The sequence below is a fragment of the Agelaius tricolor genome, unplaced genomic scaffold (genome assembly GCF_023055355.1).
Source record: "Agelaius tricolor isolate 1412-34295 unplaced genomic scaffold, bAgeTri1.0.p SCAF_3, whole genome shotgun sequence".
NCBI classification, from domain to species: Eukaryota; Metazoa; Chordata; class Aves; order Passeriformes; family Icteridae; genus Agelaius; species Agelaius tricolor.
Genome location: NW_027269263.1, coordinates 45,295,131 through 45,311,202, shown reverse-complemented (window position 1 = coordinate 45,311,202; position 16,072 = coordinate 45,295,131). Strand labels below are relative to the sequence as shown.

At 38.0% G+C, this 16,072-nt stretch overlaps 1 protein-coding gene across 1 annotated transcript in view; it reads right to left on the bottom strand.

Moving 5' to 3' along the window:
- Positions 1-4,691: 4,691 nt before the first annotated feature.
- TES (testin LIM domain protein) overlaps positions 4,692-16,072 on the bottom strand; it is a 28,209-nt gene continuing 16,828 nt past the window's right edge. Inside the window, exons 3-7 of the mRNA XM_071423689.1 lie at positions 12,903-13,155; positions 11,425-11,760; positions 7,971-8,186; positions 7,289-7,447; positions 4,692-6,127 (exon numbers count right to left, since the gene is read on the bottom strand). Of these exons, the coding sequence (XP_071279790.1) occupies positions 5,936-6,127; positions 7,289-7,447; positions 7,971-8,186; positions 11,425-11,760; positions 12,903-13,155 (1,156 nt within the window). The 3' untranslated portion in view covers positions 4,692-5,935. The remainder of the gene's footprint in view (positions 6,128-7,288; positions 7,448-7,970; positions 8,187-11,424; positions 11,761-12,902; positions 13,156-16,072) is intronic.

The window sequence follows — 16,072 nt, the reverse complement described above, 5'->3', positions numbered from 1 at the left end:
TGTCCCCAGTCTCTTCTCAAGGCTGAAAAGGCCCAGCTCCCTCAGACTTTCCTCATAAGAGATGTTTCAGCTCCTCACTCAGTTTCCTTGTCCTCAGCTGAACCCACTCCAGAAGCTCCAGGTCTGTCTTGTACTGGGGAGACAAAACTGGACACAGCACTTCAGATATGCCTCATCAGGGCTGAAGCACCACCTCTCCTCACCACCTGTCATCTTGAAGTCCTCTTCTTCTTATCTCACAGACTTGATTATTGCAGCCTGTTTCTTACCCTCATGGCCTGATTTCTACTCATAGCAAATAACTAGCATCATCAATTTTCCTTTTCTAGAGCAATTGAACTTCAGCACTCCATGCTTTTTGCCTTTTAATAGTAAGTCAAAACTATTTCACAGTGCTTGCATGATTCAGGATTATGCTCTGGCTTATTACATGTTTTCCCTCTATTTTCCCACTCTGCTCATGTTAATTCTAAAATATCTTCGTTGAGCCTCTTTCTCCCATCCAAATTCCTGGTCATACTGTTTTCCAGTTCTACACTGCCTTCTAGACTTAGAGCCCTGTCCTCAGCTTACTCCTTAAAGCCTTCAGAACATGTCTTTCAGTTCAAAACTGATTTTCCTGCTGTTTCCCAGAGCCCTGCCCCGTGGATGCAGCAGCCCGTGCGCTGAGCGCAGCACAGACGGCATCTGCTGGGGAACCGAGGAACATCAGGTGCCTGCTTCCAAGAGTTCACTTACTGCCAGCATAAAAATCAAGTCTTGACTCATGTAAACAACTCAGTCAGGGCAACCAATAAATAGCCTCGATGCTTTATTGCGACACTAATTTATTTTTTAACAAATGAAAAGTTAACAAATTTATGAAGCTTGACTAGTTTCTCATAAACTGGGTGCAAAAGTTTTTTGTGACAATGCTGGGCATGAATCCAAATCTGAACAATGCTGGGCTTAATTTGTAGCAGAAACATCCTCTTATTTTTTTCACTTGTTTTTAGGGGGGGAGGCAAAGGGGGAAACTGATTTGTAACACTTTGTCGTGATTTTTCATAGCAGTCACATTGCAGCTCTGGGGGTGGCACCGTGAAGGTATTGCCTGGGTGCTTGCCAGAGGTAAAACCTATCTGGCTCAATTTTTGTGAGTGAGGCAGTGAACACAGGGTGGCAGTCTACAGTCTGAGAACCTAGTCCTGGCTCAGATGGTTTTGGACTTTAGGTCCCTAAAGCTCCTTTACCCATCATTTTATGTTTATAAGGATATGGAAAAAATGAACATGTTATTTTCAGTATTTGATGATAATTAGATGATATGTTTTCCATTTAGCACTTACTGCTAGGGCCTCTTTGGCAGTACACTTAACTCTACTAAGTACCATTTTTTGGCCTTATGCTTAATTAACAAATACAATTTACTTTTTGGCTGAAGGATTGAGCAAAGGCAGAGGTAGAAGGCCCTGGCCCATAGACTTTTTCAGCCTCAGCACTTTGAAGAAATAAGGCAGTAGATGGAATGAGTGCAGAGAGGCTCCAACTTTATACCATCAATAAATTCCTCTTTGCAAGACAAAAATCACCAAATCTACTTGTGTGTGATCCTACTCACTGCTGAGTGCTAACAGCATAGCAATACAACTTCAATGGTGTTTTTCAGTTAACATTAAAAATCATTAGCTTTTGTATTGCGTGTAGTACTAGTTACACATAGCATCATTTGTAGTTTAGGTTGAATATGAAATTCTTAATTGCTTTGGTCTACCTATAATGGATGATATGAAGGGTGCCTACTTGGAGCTGACACCACAGCTTGATAGTTGGGACATTCTCCCAGAAGGTGAGAGGGAGAATTTGGAGATAAAATGCTTGAGGACAGTCTTGAATCAAAACTTCTCACTTCTGGAAGCAAATCCTTCACTCACTGAGAGGCACAAAAGAAGGTGAACAAACCTTCCCTGTGTTTAACACTGAAAACAATAAGGAAAATAACATTTGCACTCAATGGAGACTGATGGATATGTGACGAGCAGTTGGAGTGTGCTCCTGTCAGTTCTAGGATAAAACAGGGCACTCCACAGTCCTGACACATGGAGAGGTGTAGAGGCCTAGCAAAAGATTTTCTGCTGGCCTCTCCCACCCTTTTTCACCACACAAAAACATTCATATATATTGATGAAAATCAGACTGGAATCTTCTCTGTCACTGTTTTGCTTGGGTTGAGAAAAGAAGGACTACTTGGGACCCAGAGGACTACACTTGTGGAGGTGATTTTTAAAATGGCTTTCCACTGAGATTCAACAAGGTATGGGACACTGCTGTGGTGGGAGAGCATGCCCAGGACCTGAGGACACCCTACCTGAACCCTGAATTTCTGCCCTTGAACTGCTGCACACAGTAGCTGCCCTCCATCCTGCTCTCAGTACAGCCATTGTGCCCTGGTCCCTTGGAGAGCTTGCTGCTAGGTGAATTGCTGACCCTTTCATGGACTGCCAGCCTCCTTCCTGCCACCCATTCCCAGCTCTAGCATCCCAAACACAGGCTAAATTTATCACAGCTATTGAGCAAAATGTTACCATTCTGCCACCCCCACCTCACCAGTTCTGGGAACAGAGGGTCTGGACTGTCCAAGTACTTTTAGTTCTGCAAGCAAACACTTCTGTGCTAATGGTCATCACTACTACAAAGTCAGATAATTTTGCTTCACACCATTAACTCTGTTCAGATTCAAAACTTATGATTCTGGAAGCAAATGGGAAGTTGCTGTGTTGATTGCTCTTTAGCATGTCTTTAAGTACATAAACTTTAGATTTCTAGAGGTAAAAAAATACATATAAGATCTGATAAAAAGATGTTTTTCTTTTGTTTCTAGCATATGTATAACCATACTAAGTTTGCAATGTAATCCAAATCTCAGTAAAAAATTATTCCTACCATGTACAAATACATTACTAATTCAAAGATGTGTTTCCTTAGCTTTGTTCTTTCAAATTTTTGCAAAGCTTTTTACCAGCCTCAATTTTACAAATCCACAGGATAGCTCTTCCTTAAATAAAAAGATTTAGCTGTTAAAAATGACTGCTTATAACTCTTTCTTACCAATAAAGTTCTACTCTTCAGCAAAGAACTTCAACATTCAAGAGAGGTCAAAATTTCATCTGGAAAGTATATATTTTTATTACTGAAGTATGCAAAAGCTTCCAGCTTCTATTCTTAGCTTATTAAGATAAATAGGCCCAAAGGGACTTCTAATAAAATAGCCAAAAAATGCAAGAGAAAAAACCCCAACACATTACTGCCAATATTTTTATTATGACAGTGACAGAATGAAATCTCTTTAATGCTTGTTTTCGAGCTCCAGTATGTTTTAGCTAACACAAAAAAGCATTATCTGCAGGAACATCAATTCCTTCCTAGCTCATTACAAGAACAGCTCAGCACTCTCAATCATCTCTGACCTATTGTGAAGTCACACAGCAGTATCTTTGTCTACTCTCTGTATCACCTGTACGTTACACCTGATGTTCTCAAGACATGATCCTTTCCAACTACTGCATGAACAGAAATTAAACTTGGGATACCCCACAGGAGAAACACCTAGATGCATCATGTTCCAGGGAGGGGAGCCAGAAGGATCAAGAGGAGTGCCAGCTAAAGCCAGCAAGACAACATGCTTCAGAAGAGGCCTGGAAAAAGTTAGTCCTAGTTGATGGACTACTGAAATTGTTTGGTTTGACATAAAGTTCCTTAGCAATTGTATCTTGATGGAATAAGTAACTCCTGAGCTATCTCCAGCTCAGATTTGTAAATGAAGGTTATACAATAATAAATTTTAATAAACCAAACTGTTTGAAACAAGATTTAAAGTGAAAAGTATGACTGCTACCAGTCCAAGTAACCACGTTAATGAGAAAGCTGTTACACAGCGTGCCAAAGGAAGGGCAAGGAAAGATGCAAAAGATCTTTTCACAGCTCTTTATAAAAGTCAGCTGCATCTTTCAGAAGAGATGTTAGTGAGTGGGTGAGGACAGATGTACTCAAGACACATAAAACCCAGTGACTATTAAGCTACCTTATGGATAATCATTAAATAAGACCTTATTCCTCCCCCAGATACAGCATTTACTATTAAAGTACATAACCTGGTGCAGGTTAAGTAGCACTTACATGGAAAAACCTTCTCTGAGACATTCTGGGTGTTCCTTGGTTTAAACCTGCAAATCTGGCAAGGATACAGGTTATTGGTATGAGCTCAAATACATATACTTTCCTGAGGATCTCTGAGAAAAGCTGTACAGGCTTCAAGAACATGGATGCAAAATTTACAACTTAAGATAACATATAAAAATCCCAATGTATCTCAGGGTGTTTTATTTTCACAGGACTCAAAGATCACAATACACTTTTATTTTCTCAACACATTATCTCACTTATATGAATTCAAAACTTCCCATCCAATGTCTCAAAATAGTTTATGTGAACAAAAAATAACACTAAGTTCTGAAGTTGTGCATTTGTTGGAACAAGACCCACTGTTTTGCACCTATAAGCACATTAACAATGTTACACAAGACAGTAAGCACTGCACAGTGATACAGGCGTTCAGTTTTTAAGAAATAATGTCCAAGGTAAGCAAGGGAACATTTCCCTTCCTCCTCGCCTCCCTTAAAGGTCACTGAACAAGAACAGAATTAGTAGACAACTTTAAGTGAAAACCACTAATTTTATTTATAGGTGTTACAATACAATCACCATAAAACTTACAAGAACCGAACATAAGACTTGCATAGACTTTTCTTTAAAAATTAATTATTTTATTATTTTTTTTTTCAGGCCAAAGACTCCCCATTCAGTGTTTGGCACAAAGATCTCTAAGAAGCTTCACTGTAGGTCTATAATTATTAAATAAAAGAAAGAGCCACACATTTGGTTTATCTAGTAAGCAAAGCTAATACACAGCTGTGAATTTTTTCACTCAAATACTGGAAGTTTTCTGGGAAAGACTTCTTCATGCTTTGGTTCAGAACTTGGAAATCAAAAGCAGTATCCATTTGCAGAAATACATTCTTGGAAATGCATACAGTACTATGTGCCACATCCCTCTTGATAGAAGGCACAACTTAGGAAAGGAACATTCATGATATAAAACAGAAGCCAGTTCTGAAAGGCTAAAAGTGACACCCACTACTTCTGGCAATTTTTTTTTAATCTAAGCAAGACCTGCTCTTATTTTCTAACACCAACACCCCCCCACCCCAATCTATAACATAACTTTAGTGTTTGTAAAATTAAAGCTTTTCCAGGCATGAACATGAGCCAACATTTTTCTACTGGTGGAGTTACTTTCAAAACTAGACATGAGAAGTCACTATTCCCCCAAGAACCCATGTGTCAAACCTAAAGAAATTATTAAAGGCAAATTTTTTTAAGTGTCATTCACTCTGCATACTTGAAGTCAGGAAAACAAAGCTGTACATGGCAGTAAAACCGATCATTTCGTCTAAAGTGCTTGATGAAAGCAGAAAAACTATAAAAATGATAAATTAGTGAAACCAGAGGTGGAAGAGTTACATTTATGATACAAAACAAGATAAATTGGAGCATTTTCACATTTTCTTGTTCGATTAGCAAGATACAGCAGAAAGATTCTTCACAGTGAAGAGCTCCCTTAGAATGTATAGGGTTTGTAACACATTTTTTCTTACAGTTCTGTGATATGAAATAATTTGAAGTGAGATTCAGAAACAGTATTTTAAAAGAGAAAATATTATTATAGCTAAGAAATGAGGACTACATAGGAAGCTTTAGACATTAAAAAAAAATCTTTGGGAAATGCTATTTAATACTTTCAATAATTTTAAATGCCCTGACACTATATATTTTACAGTAGAAATGCAAGAGCCTTTGGAACACAGCAATACTTGATTAGTTCTGTGCATGTCTTCTTTTAGGACATCATCTTTTCCTTACATGCCACTGAGCAGAAAAGCATCCCTTCCATAGATATGAACTTCTGGCCAATGAGACACTTGCTGCAACAGGAGCACAGGAAGCATTCCCGCTTAGCATGCCAGTTGAAGTTGTTGTAGCTTACACGCTGAACCTCTGGATCTATGGCATTGTGACAGCCTTGGCAGATCTGGTGAGAAATAAAACAACACTGAAAGGAAGCACACACATGCTCTCTTCAAGTGCAATAAAACCTGGAACTCTTAAATGTTTTTGGAGGCGAGAGACAAGTGTTAAAAGAAGCCTTTAAAAAAAGTCTCCAGCTTTTGATTTTTTTTCTTTATTTTTGAAGTGTTTTGATTAGAATTCAGCTGAAGGCACAGTATAATAAAAGGAACATGCAAGTTATTTGCTGCTGGGACTAAGCTTAGACAGTTATGATGGTTAGGATTTCCCAATACCCAAATAATCATAAAAACCTTTTATGTCAAACGGCACAGAAAGAGATTAGCTACAAATCTTCCTGTGCATTGACAGCTCTTTGGTTATGCCAAATAATTAAGGGTTACTAAAAAGTCTTGAATGCATTTATCTTAAAATCTGGTTGTTCACAAATTATAATTTAGATTGAGAAAGTTAAGAGGAAAAAAAAAACCTCTCCAAAAAAACCAATTCCTCACACCTACCTCAGAATATTATTAACTGCCAACTAGAGATGACCATTTTTTTCTCCATTCACTATATAAATTACCTAGGTGCACATTAGACTGAGCCCCCAACTAGTAGCTAGCTAACATATAGATATGAATGGACCATCATCTCAGAATAGTTTCCAGCATAACCACGAATCAAGAACTAGCACTCTTTTCCAAACTTCTAGCTTTATCCTGTCAATCACTCTCCTTTTTAACACATGTGGGTAGAAATAAATGAAACAAAAGTACCTAGATTGCAGTATTTAACTACAGGCCTTTAGCAGCAGCTGAAGTTGATTCCCATCAGGCTCAATGAACTACAATAGATAAACATTTAGCAGCATCACTCATCTTTACCTACTTTATTCCTGTTACCAAATCCTGCTTCACCACTGGCTAAGTTCAAGGTGTTTTCCCAACAGGTTCCCCCCCTCCACCCCAGCAGTGGCTTTTGTTCAAGTTTATGAAGTCACTTGCCTGCCTAAAGTTGTGGGTTTTGGTTTATTTTTTCCTGAAGGGGAAGATGACTGACTCAAGCCTAAATATTCAATTTATGCTCTTCACATACTCCCAGACTGAGAAAAAGTAAGAGTTTGAAGCTCCACAGACTTATGTTCCCTTCCTTCACAACACCAAGACATCTGTAAGGACCTTACCACAGCATGGTTCTTCATGTAGCAGGATTTGCAGACTGGCTTGTCATTCACTGTTATATAGGTTATCCCAGCCAGAACACAATCACAATCAAAACAGCAGAAGTGTTTCAGATGCCAGTTCTGCCCTTCTGCGAGAGTATATTCATTGCTGAATATTAGCTAGGAGGAAGACACAAAAAAGTGTAAAAGTGAACAAGTGCATTCATTTGAACAGTGTACCTTTTAATAAACCTAGCCTCTAGATGTCTTGTGATTTGCATGGAACTCCCAGTGGTTCCACCATTGCTTGCTTCCCAAAAGCCTCCATGCTGCTCCCAAGAGCTCACAGAAGCCAGAGGCCCCAGGAGGGCTGTTCCCTGTTGCTGCCCAGGGTCAGTTAGGCCCCTAGTGTCCCTGATAAGGAAACAACTATGTAAGTGTGACTTGTTGGAGAATTTGCCCTCATGTATCACATCCTATGTCCCTACAGATTGTGCAAAATCACCACCAAATCCAAAGCAAACTATGGGTTTTCCTGCATGTGCAGTGTCCATATTGGTTTCAGTTCTTTGTAACTAAAATATCAACTATACTGGTGAAGCCATACCATCTTCCTGCACTGAAGCATTTTAGTAAAACTCCTCAACACTTATCAGGAGAACAAACTTTTGAACTAGAAGAAGGACACTAGGATATTTCCTACCTCATCACATCCAGCACAGCGGGGTCTTTCACTATCACAATAATGTCTTCCACAATACAGGTTACCATTCTTCCAGAAGTAGATCATGTCTACTAGAAGTTCACCGCAGGTGCAACAGACGAAACAACCTGGATGCCACAATTTGTCATATCCAGCACGTTCTGCATAGACAGCTGGGTCACCTTCCTTCATGTTCAGTTTGCAGTGGTAGCAGGACTGGAAAGACGTTATCACTAAGTTAATTAAGTCTTTGAGAGCTATATTTATAAAAATTACATACTATCAATATATTTAATAAATTCCATCTTTCCAGACTGAAATTAAAGCATTAGTTTAATCCCATGAGTAGACAGCAGTGGTTCAGGATATACCTGTACTGTAGTTTAGGTTCAACTAAGCCATTCAAGATGATGCACATTCCACTGTCATAGCATTAGTGCTCCTTAAAGGGATTGTTGTACTTTGCTGTATTCACATTCTGCAATTGCAGTCCAGTGTTTAAAGAAAACAACAGGCAATTAAAATTCATGTTATGCTCTGTAAACCTTATATTCTTAGGAACAAGGACAGAATAATGATCCTCCATCCAAGCTAACCAACTATGACTAGAATGCCTGACAAGGAAATGGCTGCACTTCTAGGTCATGAGAAGACCAAGCCATATCTGCATCACAGGTGGGCAAAATAAAAAATTAGTGAATATTTCAAACTGATTCTGTTTAAAGCCATGTTCTAGAGATGCTAGTCACTCATGGCTGCTGTCCAACAGTCTGTAATTAATGATTTTAGGACAAGAGAGTGACTATGGATAAACTACGAAGCATACATACACAGCTACATTACAAATAGTTCCAGAGACATCACAATCTGCCCTATACCTGCTTACAGAGAGGGCTGTGCCATCAAGTAAAAAAACACAGATGATTTATGTTACTGAAGCAAAATTTTTTTATCTACAGTTTAATCACCAGTTTGGCATTTCCTGCACTCCAGCTGGTCCGTGGACTGGGCTGAACATCCTGGGAAGGTTTTCCTCTATGACTCACATCAGCCACAAATGGCTTTGTGTGTGCATATAAAAATAAAATACGTATAAAGTGCCTTGGCTACAAGGCATATTGATCAGATCCCAGATGCCTGACAATTTCAAAAGATAGACAGAAAGGCACCAAAAGAAGAAGAACAACTTGGAACAGTAACAGAATGTAGGGAAATTAATGAAAGGGAAAGTTAAAAAATGCTCGTATATAAAGGTTTTTGACCTTTCAACTTTAGACCTCATACTCCAAGAGAAGCCCACTGGAAGGTTAAGTAGCTGCCTAGACCCAAGTCTAGGCAATGTGATTCACCTGCCTACCATTTACAACATCTCCAGCTTTGGTGGTTAAAGGTACAGAAAAATTTCCTTCTTTACAAGATGAAAATAAGCTAAGTACATATTTTTCTTTAATTCAGCTTTCAGTCATGGTGAAAAAGCTTTGTATTTATAAACACAGAGACAATTACTATAGGTATATTTACATTAATAGTGGAGACCTGGTTGTTAGTGTTGTTTGGTTTGCTTTTTTATTTTTTATCAGGTTTCAAAGAAGTGCAGGCTATTCCTATAATGAAAATAAATTTTTCAAGAGATTCTTTTTCCCACAGCTACAGGAATACAGCATTCAAACTCAGTCTGAAAAACAACGTACAAGAAAATCTGACGAGCAAAAATGCAGAACCAATAAAAAAAGTGTAGACATGGATGGTATTCTTCTGCTAAGTATTTAAGAGATCTTCTGTATCAATTGATGCTGAACTGTTAAAAAGCAGTTGAGATAATGCTAAATCATACAGCTGAAACAAAGTCTCATTGCAAAAATAAGACCCTCCCCCCACAAATACTTAAAAATAACATATCTAAATCCTGATTATTTCACCCAGTGTAAACTCAGTACCTAACAACAGATAAGAAACCCAAATGTTCACTTATGCTATTAAGCACCTACAAGCCTCTTTCCAAATCACAGCCCACAGTGATAACATATGCTTGGCTTAAACTGCAGGAAGAATACTCAGGTACTAGAGTAAGAAAAGTTTGGAAGTGATAAACAGGTGTAATGTAAAAAACAGAGCACTTTCTGATACAATTACTCATGAGGACAGAGTGACTCCTGCTATTGACTTCTTATAGTCCAAGGCAATTGGCCAGCAGGGTACAATGCAAGACGTGCATTTCTGTAGGTCTTCCTTGAGGAGATAAGTTAAGAACTGCTGCTGTGAAACTAGAGTAAACCAGCAGGAAAGGCTGATACAAGACAAAATGACAGTAACCTAATCAAGCCATGGCAAAATAACTTGCTTCTTAGATTCTCCATAACAAGACAGTGAAGGAAAAAAAAAGGCAAAAAAGCTACAGGTAACCAAATGGCACAGCTTGAAAATTTTTAGGATAAGTGGCCATGTCCAAAGCTAAAACCTAAGTGCTGATTTTATATTTCACACCAGTAGTCATATATACTGTCAGTTCAGAAACAAACAACAAAAAACACATCACACCCCCCAATAATAGCAAAAGTCAAATTCTACAACCAATGTTAAACAAACCTTTTTCTCCATCTAGAACTTGTATATGAATTTTCTCTAAGCAACCTGCAGACAAATATTTTTAAGGATTCATACACATTTCTAGAAATCAACTTATAGTAGAGCTTTTGACACTCCTAAGTAATGTCTACCTCCACTAAACTGATTTAATGTTCCTTCAGTAATCCTACCCCTATTTTGAATTTGTAATTGGTAGTTGAGATATGCACAGCAGTAGTTATTTCAAAAATACTTGATTAAGGATACAATTTTTGAAATATCAATAAAAACTGGGTAGTTTTATATACTTTGTTTTTTGCTGGGCTATTACAAGGAGAAATCAGATGCCAAAGGACAAAAAACACAGATAAGAAAATGGAGCTGAATATGAAAAGAAGGCTAGTCAAAAGAGCCATTGTATGGTTCAAATTGGACACAAGATGGAGACATGTTACTTTATTATTCCTTAATTTAATTTCACTTTAAACACAATTTGACAAGTGGGTAATTTTAGTGCTCTTCCAAAAAAGAGGAGAAAACAAGCTTCTAAAATTAAACTAACTCTTCAAGAGGAGAAGAATGTAACAATTAGTCCATAAGATGACACAAACTTCTTGATTATTTTTCTGTAAAAGCTACCTTAATATACTATCTCCAAGCTAACATGTTTTTGCACTGGGGATGAAAGTGTCACCTAGCAAGTTATTTGCTGCAATGAATTAAATACTGTCAGAAACCATGGCTCTGTGCAGACATTCACAACATTTTCCAGTTCCTTCTTTTTTTGCTACTCCAAACTAATAAACAATTTAATTGGGCTAAAATGACCAAAAAGAACACTCAGATGATAATATACCTTCTTGCTTTATCTTTCCATTCTTATACTTACATATTGAGATGCTTTCCGAGTTGGGGACTTCTCCATTGTTCCAACAGCAGATGAGGTACCTCTGCCACCACCATTTTTCAAGTTATTCTCATCAGGAGCTCTCACTTCCACATCCCCAGGGAGCTTGACATCTCCTACACCAAGTGCCTCTCTTTTGTACTTCTTCACAAATTGCTCCATATGCCTCACTTCACTGGGGGAAAGCTCGTGGCATTTGGAAGGGTCCTGATCGTGGGCAGGCAGCTGCTTTGCCAGCTGCTTCTTCCTGTACTGCGCGCCTTCCGAGCCAGCCACGGGCTGCTTCTCCTTGGGTAACATCTGCATGTACTGCTTAGCCTGAATCAGCAGGAATCACACATCAGATGGCACTTCAGCTACACACCCATTCTCATAAGCAAACACAACTAAACTAACCTCTACTGTTTTTAGCGACAGCCAAATTTGTCAAAAACAAGGATTTTTCCATAAACATTAAGCTCCTGAAAAGGTAACGGAGATAAAATACAGCAGATGCATTAATTGGCTTCTTCCCAGAGTAAGAGAAAGACTCCTTTTTAAGCCTTTTACAACATAGAGAAAAGAGTTATTACTTCTCTGAATAAATAACATTTACACAGCATCTTGTCTCTATCTATGAACACTGATAATAATAAGTATAGTCTTAGAAAAGTAGAAACCAAAATAATCTGCTTGGGGCATACAGCCCATTGAAGAAATTAGCTAAATTAAGGGAAAAAAAAGCCCTAGTTTAAATAAAGCAATGACAAGGCTAAAAGTCAAATTGGTAACTGAATTTTAAGTAAGTCTTAGATGCACAAGGTTTGATTAATTCACTGAAAAGAAATAATTTGAGATAATGTCATTCTGGCATGGCTTGCACAACATTTTGGTACAATAAATTAGCAATCAAAGTTTGAAAAGTGAAGCAAATCCTCAGAAGGCTATCTACCATCTCATCTACTTCAGCTGAAAATATACTGGAAGAGAGCTGCTCTTTTAGATGTCAACACTGACCTTGTTCTTGCCATATACAGTAAAAGCTATAAGCAAGACTAAGTGCTCCCCTTAACTTTAAACAATTACATAAATTGATGTGGTGTTGGGTATTGTTTTTTTTTTCTTTGAGCCTACACTCCATGCAAATATTTTAACTTTACCAAAAAAGAAAAAAAAAAAAAAAAAGGAAAAAATAGAAAGAGAGCAGGCTACAGAAACTGGACTCCAGTGGCTTAGTAGATAACTCTTAATCCTATGTATTAAAACAATCTCACCTCCCCAGGTTTTTAAGAATTTCTATAGAAAAACTTCCATAAAACAAGATGAGAGATGCAAGACTCATTAAACAGTCACCATATTTTCAGTTTTGAGGAGGAAGAAAGGAAGACTACAAGAGGCATAGTTATCCTTCCAGTAAGCTCTACTACTTTATCTCCCACCAGCTCTTGACTTGAACATGAAAAAATGTGAGTTGGACTTACAAGTGTCTGATTCTGAACAGGAGGAGCCCACTCATAAGTCACAGTATCGATGGTTATGTTCTTCTTGGCCGGCACTGGGCTGGTCAGTATCATCACATTGCGTTTATACAAGGGAATGCCGTCATTCTTCAGCTTTGCAATGAGGGTTGTGTATTTTGTATCCTCAAAGAGTTTCCCTACTTTCCGATCTTCCTCACTGCTTGAAGGGATATCATGCTCCTCCTGGCCACATTTGCAGTTGCGGCATATTTTCCTGAAATTCATGGAAACAGTAACAAAATTACAATCTCACACCATCTGGGTGTGTAGTAACATCACCAGGAACCCAAACCTTTGTTTTCAGTGCTTTGTTTAGGAAATATACACTTTTTCTGTAATATGTCAAACACCTCCTTTATGTGTCCTGTTGTATTATTTACATTGTTTATTTACAGATACTGTTATCAGATAGATATCAGTCAACTACATGAATCCAATTTTAATATGAAGCTATGTGATTTCTTCAGTTGCATCTCAATACTGATTTAACACATACATATCCATTATCAGTCACCTACCAGATTTATTATAAGATAGCTGGTGGAATCATGTTGATGCATTGAGTTATCATTTGCTTGAGATTTTAGTTTTTCAGCTGCTCTTCATACATTCAAAGTAACATGCACTATACTATTTTCTTCATATGTATTTCACTGTATGCATGATATTTGGTTATCACCGGTTTGCTATCGCCTGGAAACAAATATTTCCAAGAAAGGAAGAAAATGCATACAGACATATGAAAAGTGTAATTGCATCAAGTTCTGTTCAAAGCACAGAATTTAAAGAGAAGATGAAAGAAAAGTTAAAGGCTTATATGGATAAAGCCTTTCAAAACAGCTCTGAACCAAGTCAGAGGTACTCTGGCACAAGCTGTAGAGAGACTTTTCACAGAAAACAGCCTTAAAAGGTAGAAGTATATCTACTTCCTTGGATATAAATTATATTCTTTCATATACAACATATTTCAACTGCTTTGGCTAACGAATATTAGAAAGTAATTTGTTACCTTAAGCATAATTAAACAATTCACATATAATGAACAGAACCTTGGATTAGACAAGCTAGTTCATTATTTATTAACAGTGTCTCCAGAACTTCAGTTATAAGCAGTCAGCCAGAAATCAGGGAGCTAATAAGCTAAATCAGAAATCAGAGAGCTAATAAGAACTAAAGGTTCTTATTACAGACTAAGAGAACATATCAACCTTCTGGATCTCTGGAGTTTGAAGAGAAATGAGCAGTGGTTTACCCCATTATTTATCCTTCATACAACGAATAGCATAAGCTTTAGCTATAAAATGCTTCTGAACCCTGCCTGCCAAAACTCATCAAACTCTAACATTGTTCTGCATCTTGCTTTATACAGTCTTGAAGGCAAATTAGGTGTCACAAGATATGTCACAGGAACACAACAAGAACATGCCATGACTACAGCAAGCCCCTGAGATAATGGGAAACGAAGGAGGACCTTAAATTGGCAACCTGAAGTGATACACAGCCAGCCACAAACATATGCTCTCTATATGGACACCAGTTTAGGATGTGGTGTAATAACATTTCAGTGTGTGGTGGATGCTGCATTTGGTTACACAGAAAACATACGTTGTGGTAATTTAAGTTTTAAAGCCCACTCCAAATAAAAATACCTAAACTCTAAAAATGAGCCACTCATTCAAAATAAGAATGTTAAGTAGAAGGGACTTCACTTTGCAACACAAATACCTAAAGAGATCACTAATTGAGATGTAGATTGTCTGACAGCCTCCAACTCATTTCCACAACAGGAAAGATGTGCAGAATTTCAAAGCTGATGCTTACCTGAATAGCTACTATATACTATTCACTTTGCAATCTCCCAGTTTACCACAACATTCAAGCATGAACTAGCATTTCCCACTAAGCTTGAAAGCTTTACTGTGCATCTCAAGCACTCAAAACAAAATTTTGCAAGATCTTCAACACCTGTCTACACAAGTCCTTTACATAGCTAATACTTAGAGACTAGTTAATATACTAATAAAGCAATTCATATTCACTTTGCTCATCTTTTATGGCATGCATGTGATTATACCTTATTACCAATTCTCAGTCATATCTTTTTTGAGATCTAATACCAGGTGACAGAATCAGACCTTGCATTTTGCTGATTTAGCGATTTACATCATGATCACCATGCAGCTTTATGGCTCAAAGCACATATGCCACTGGAATTGAAGCAGTTTGTCCATCCAAACAATGACACTAAACACTTTATTTACTCTTAAAACTTAAATCTTTAGCAACAGTAACCTCCAGTTTTAGACTTGTGTCTTGATAGGATGTGATTTAGTAACACTGGTGAAGACCAGACATTCTTGGGCTCCCTGCACAGCCTTACACAATTGAAGCACAATCGTGCTGTCCAGAACTGCTCTGCTTGCAAGACAGACCTCAGTCAGAACAGCTCATACTGCTGTATCGCCCATGTGGTCACAACTGCCCTGTGACACAGGCTGGGCGTTCTTCCCCCACTACAGCATCCAACCACAGTAAAGCAGCACGGACAGCAGTGAGAGACCAGACCACCCTCCACAAGCTGCGGTGGAATTCATCCTAAGACTTTCATGTGTGCTGGAAAAGCCACAAGAGCACCTTATTTTTGCTCATGTTCCGTCATGAAATTGCATATCTTTCTCCTAATAGTACTCCTTCAGAATAGCTTAGAGATCCTGTTTCTACTTTCCATTAGATGAACACCCTGACTCAGCTGCTGTTATTATTCTTGGTCCCACCTTGAAGGCTTAATGTTTCACTGACTGCAGTATCTGTGAGAGATGTTTTTCTTTGCTTTCCTCATAAAGAAGTAGTGGTGAAGAAGTGAAAGCACACAATTTGTCCTTAGGTCCTTCCTGGGACTCAGTGTGAAAACTTGTGTAGAACTACAGTGCTTTATACTTGCATTGAAAATAATGAGATGATGAAATGAAAATAATGAAAATAATCTTCCCCACCAGGAACCCACTGAAATTAAGAATTTGACTGTGTACATTTTAGTTTAACCTCCTTGCTCTTTCAAAGTTAAGTGAATAATTCTTTGCCAACAGTTTGCAAGAAGCTGTTACAGGGGCTATGTTACAAGTGTAATACTG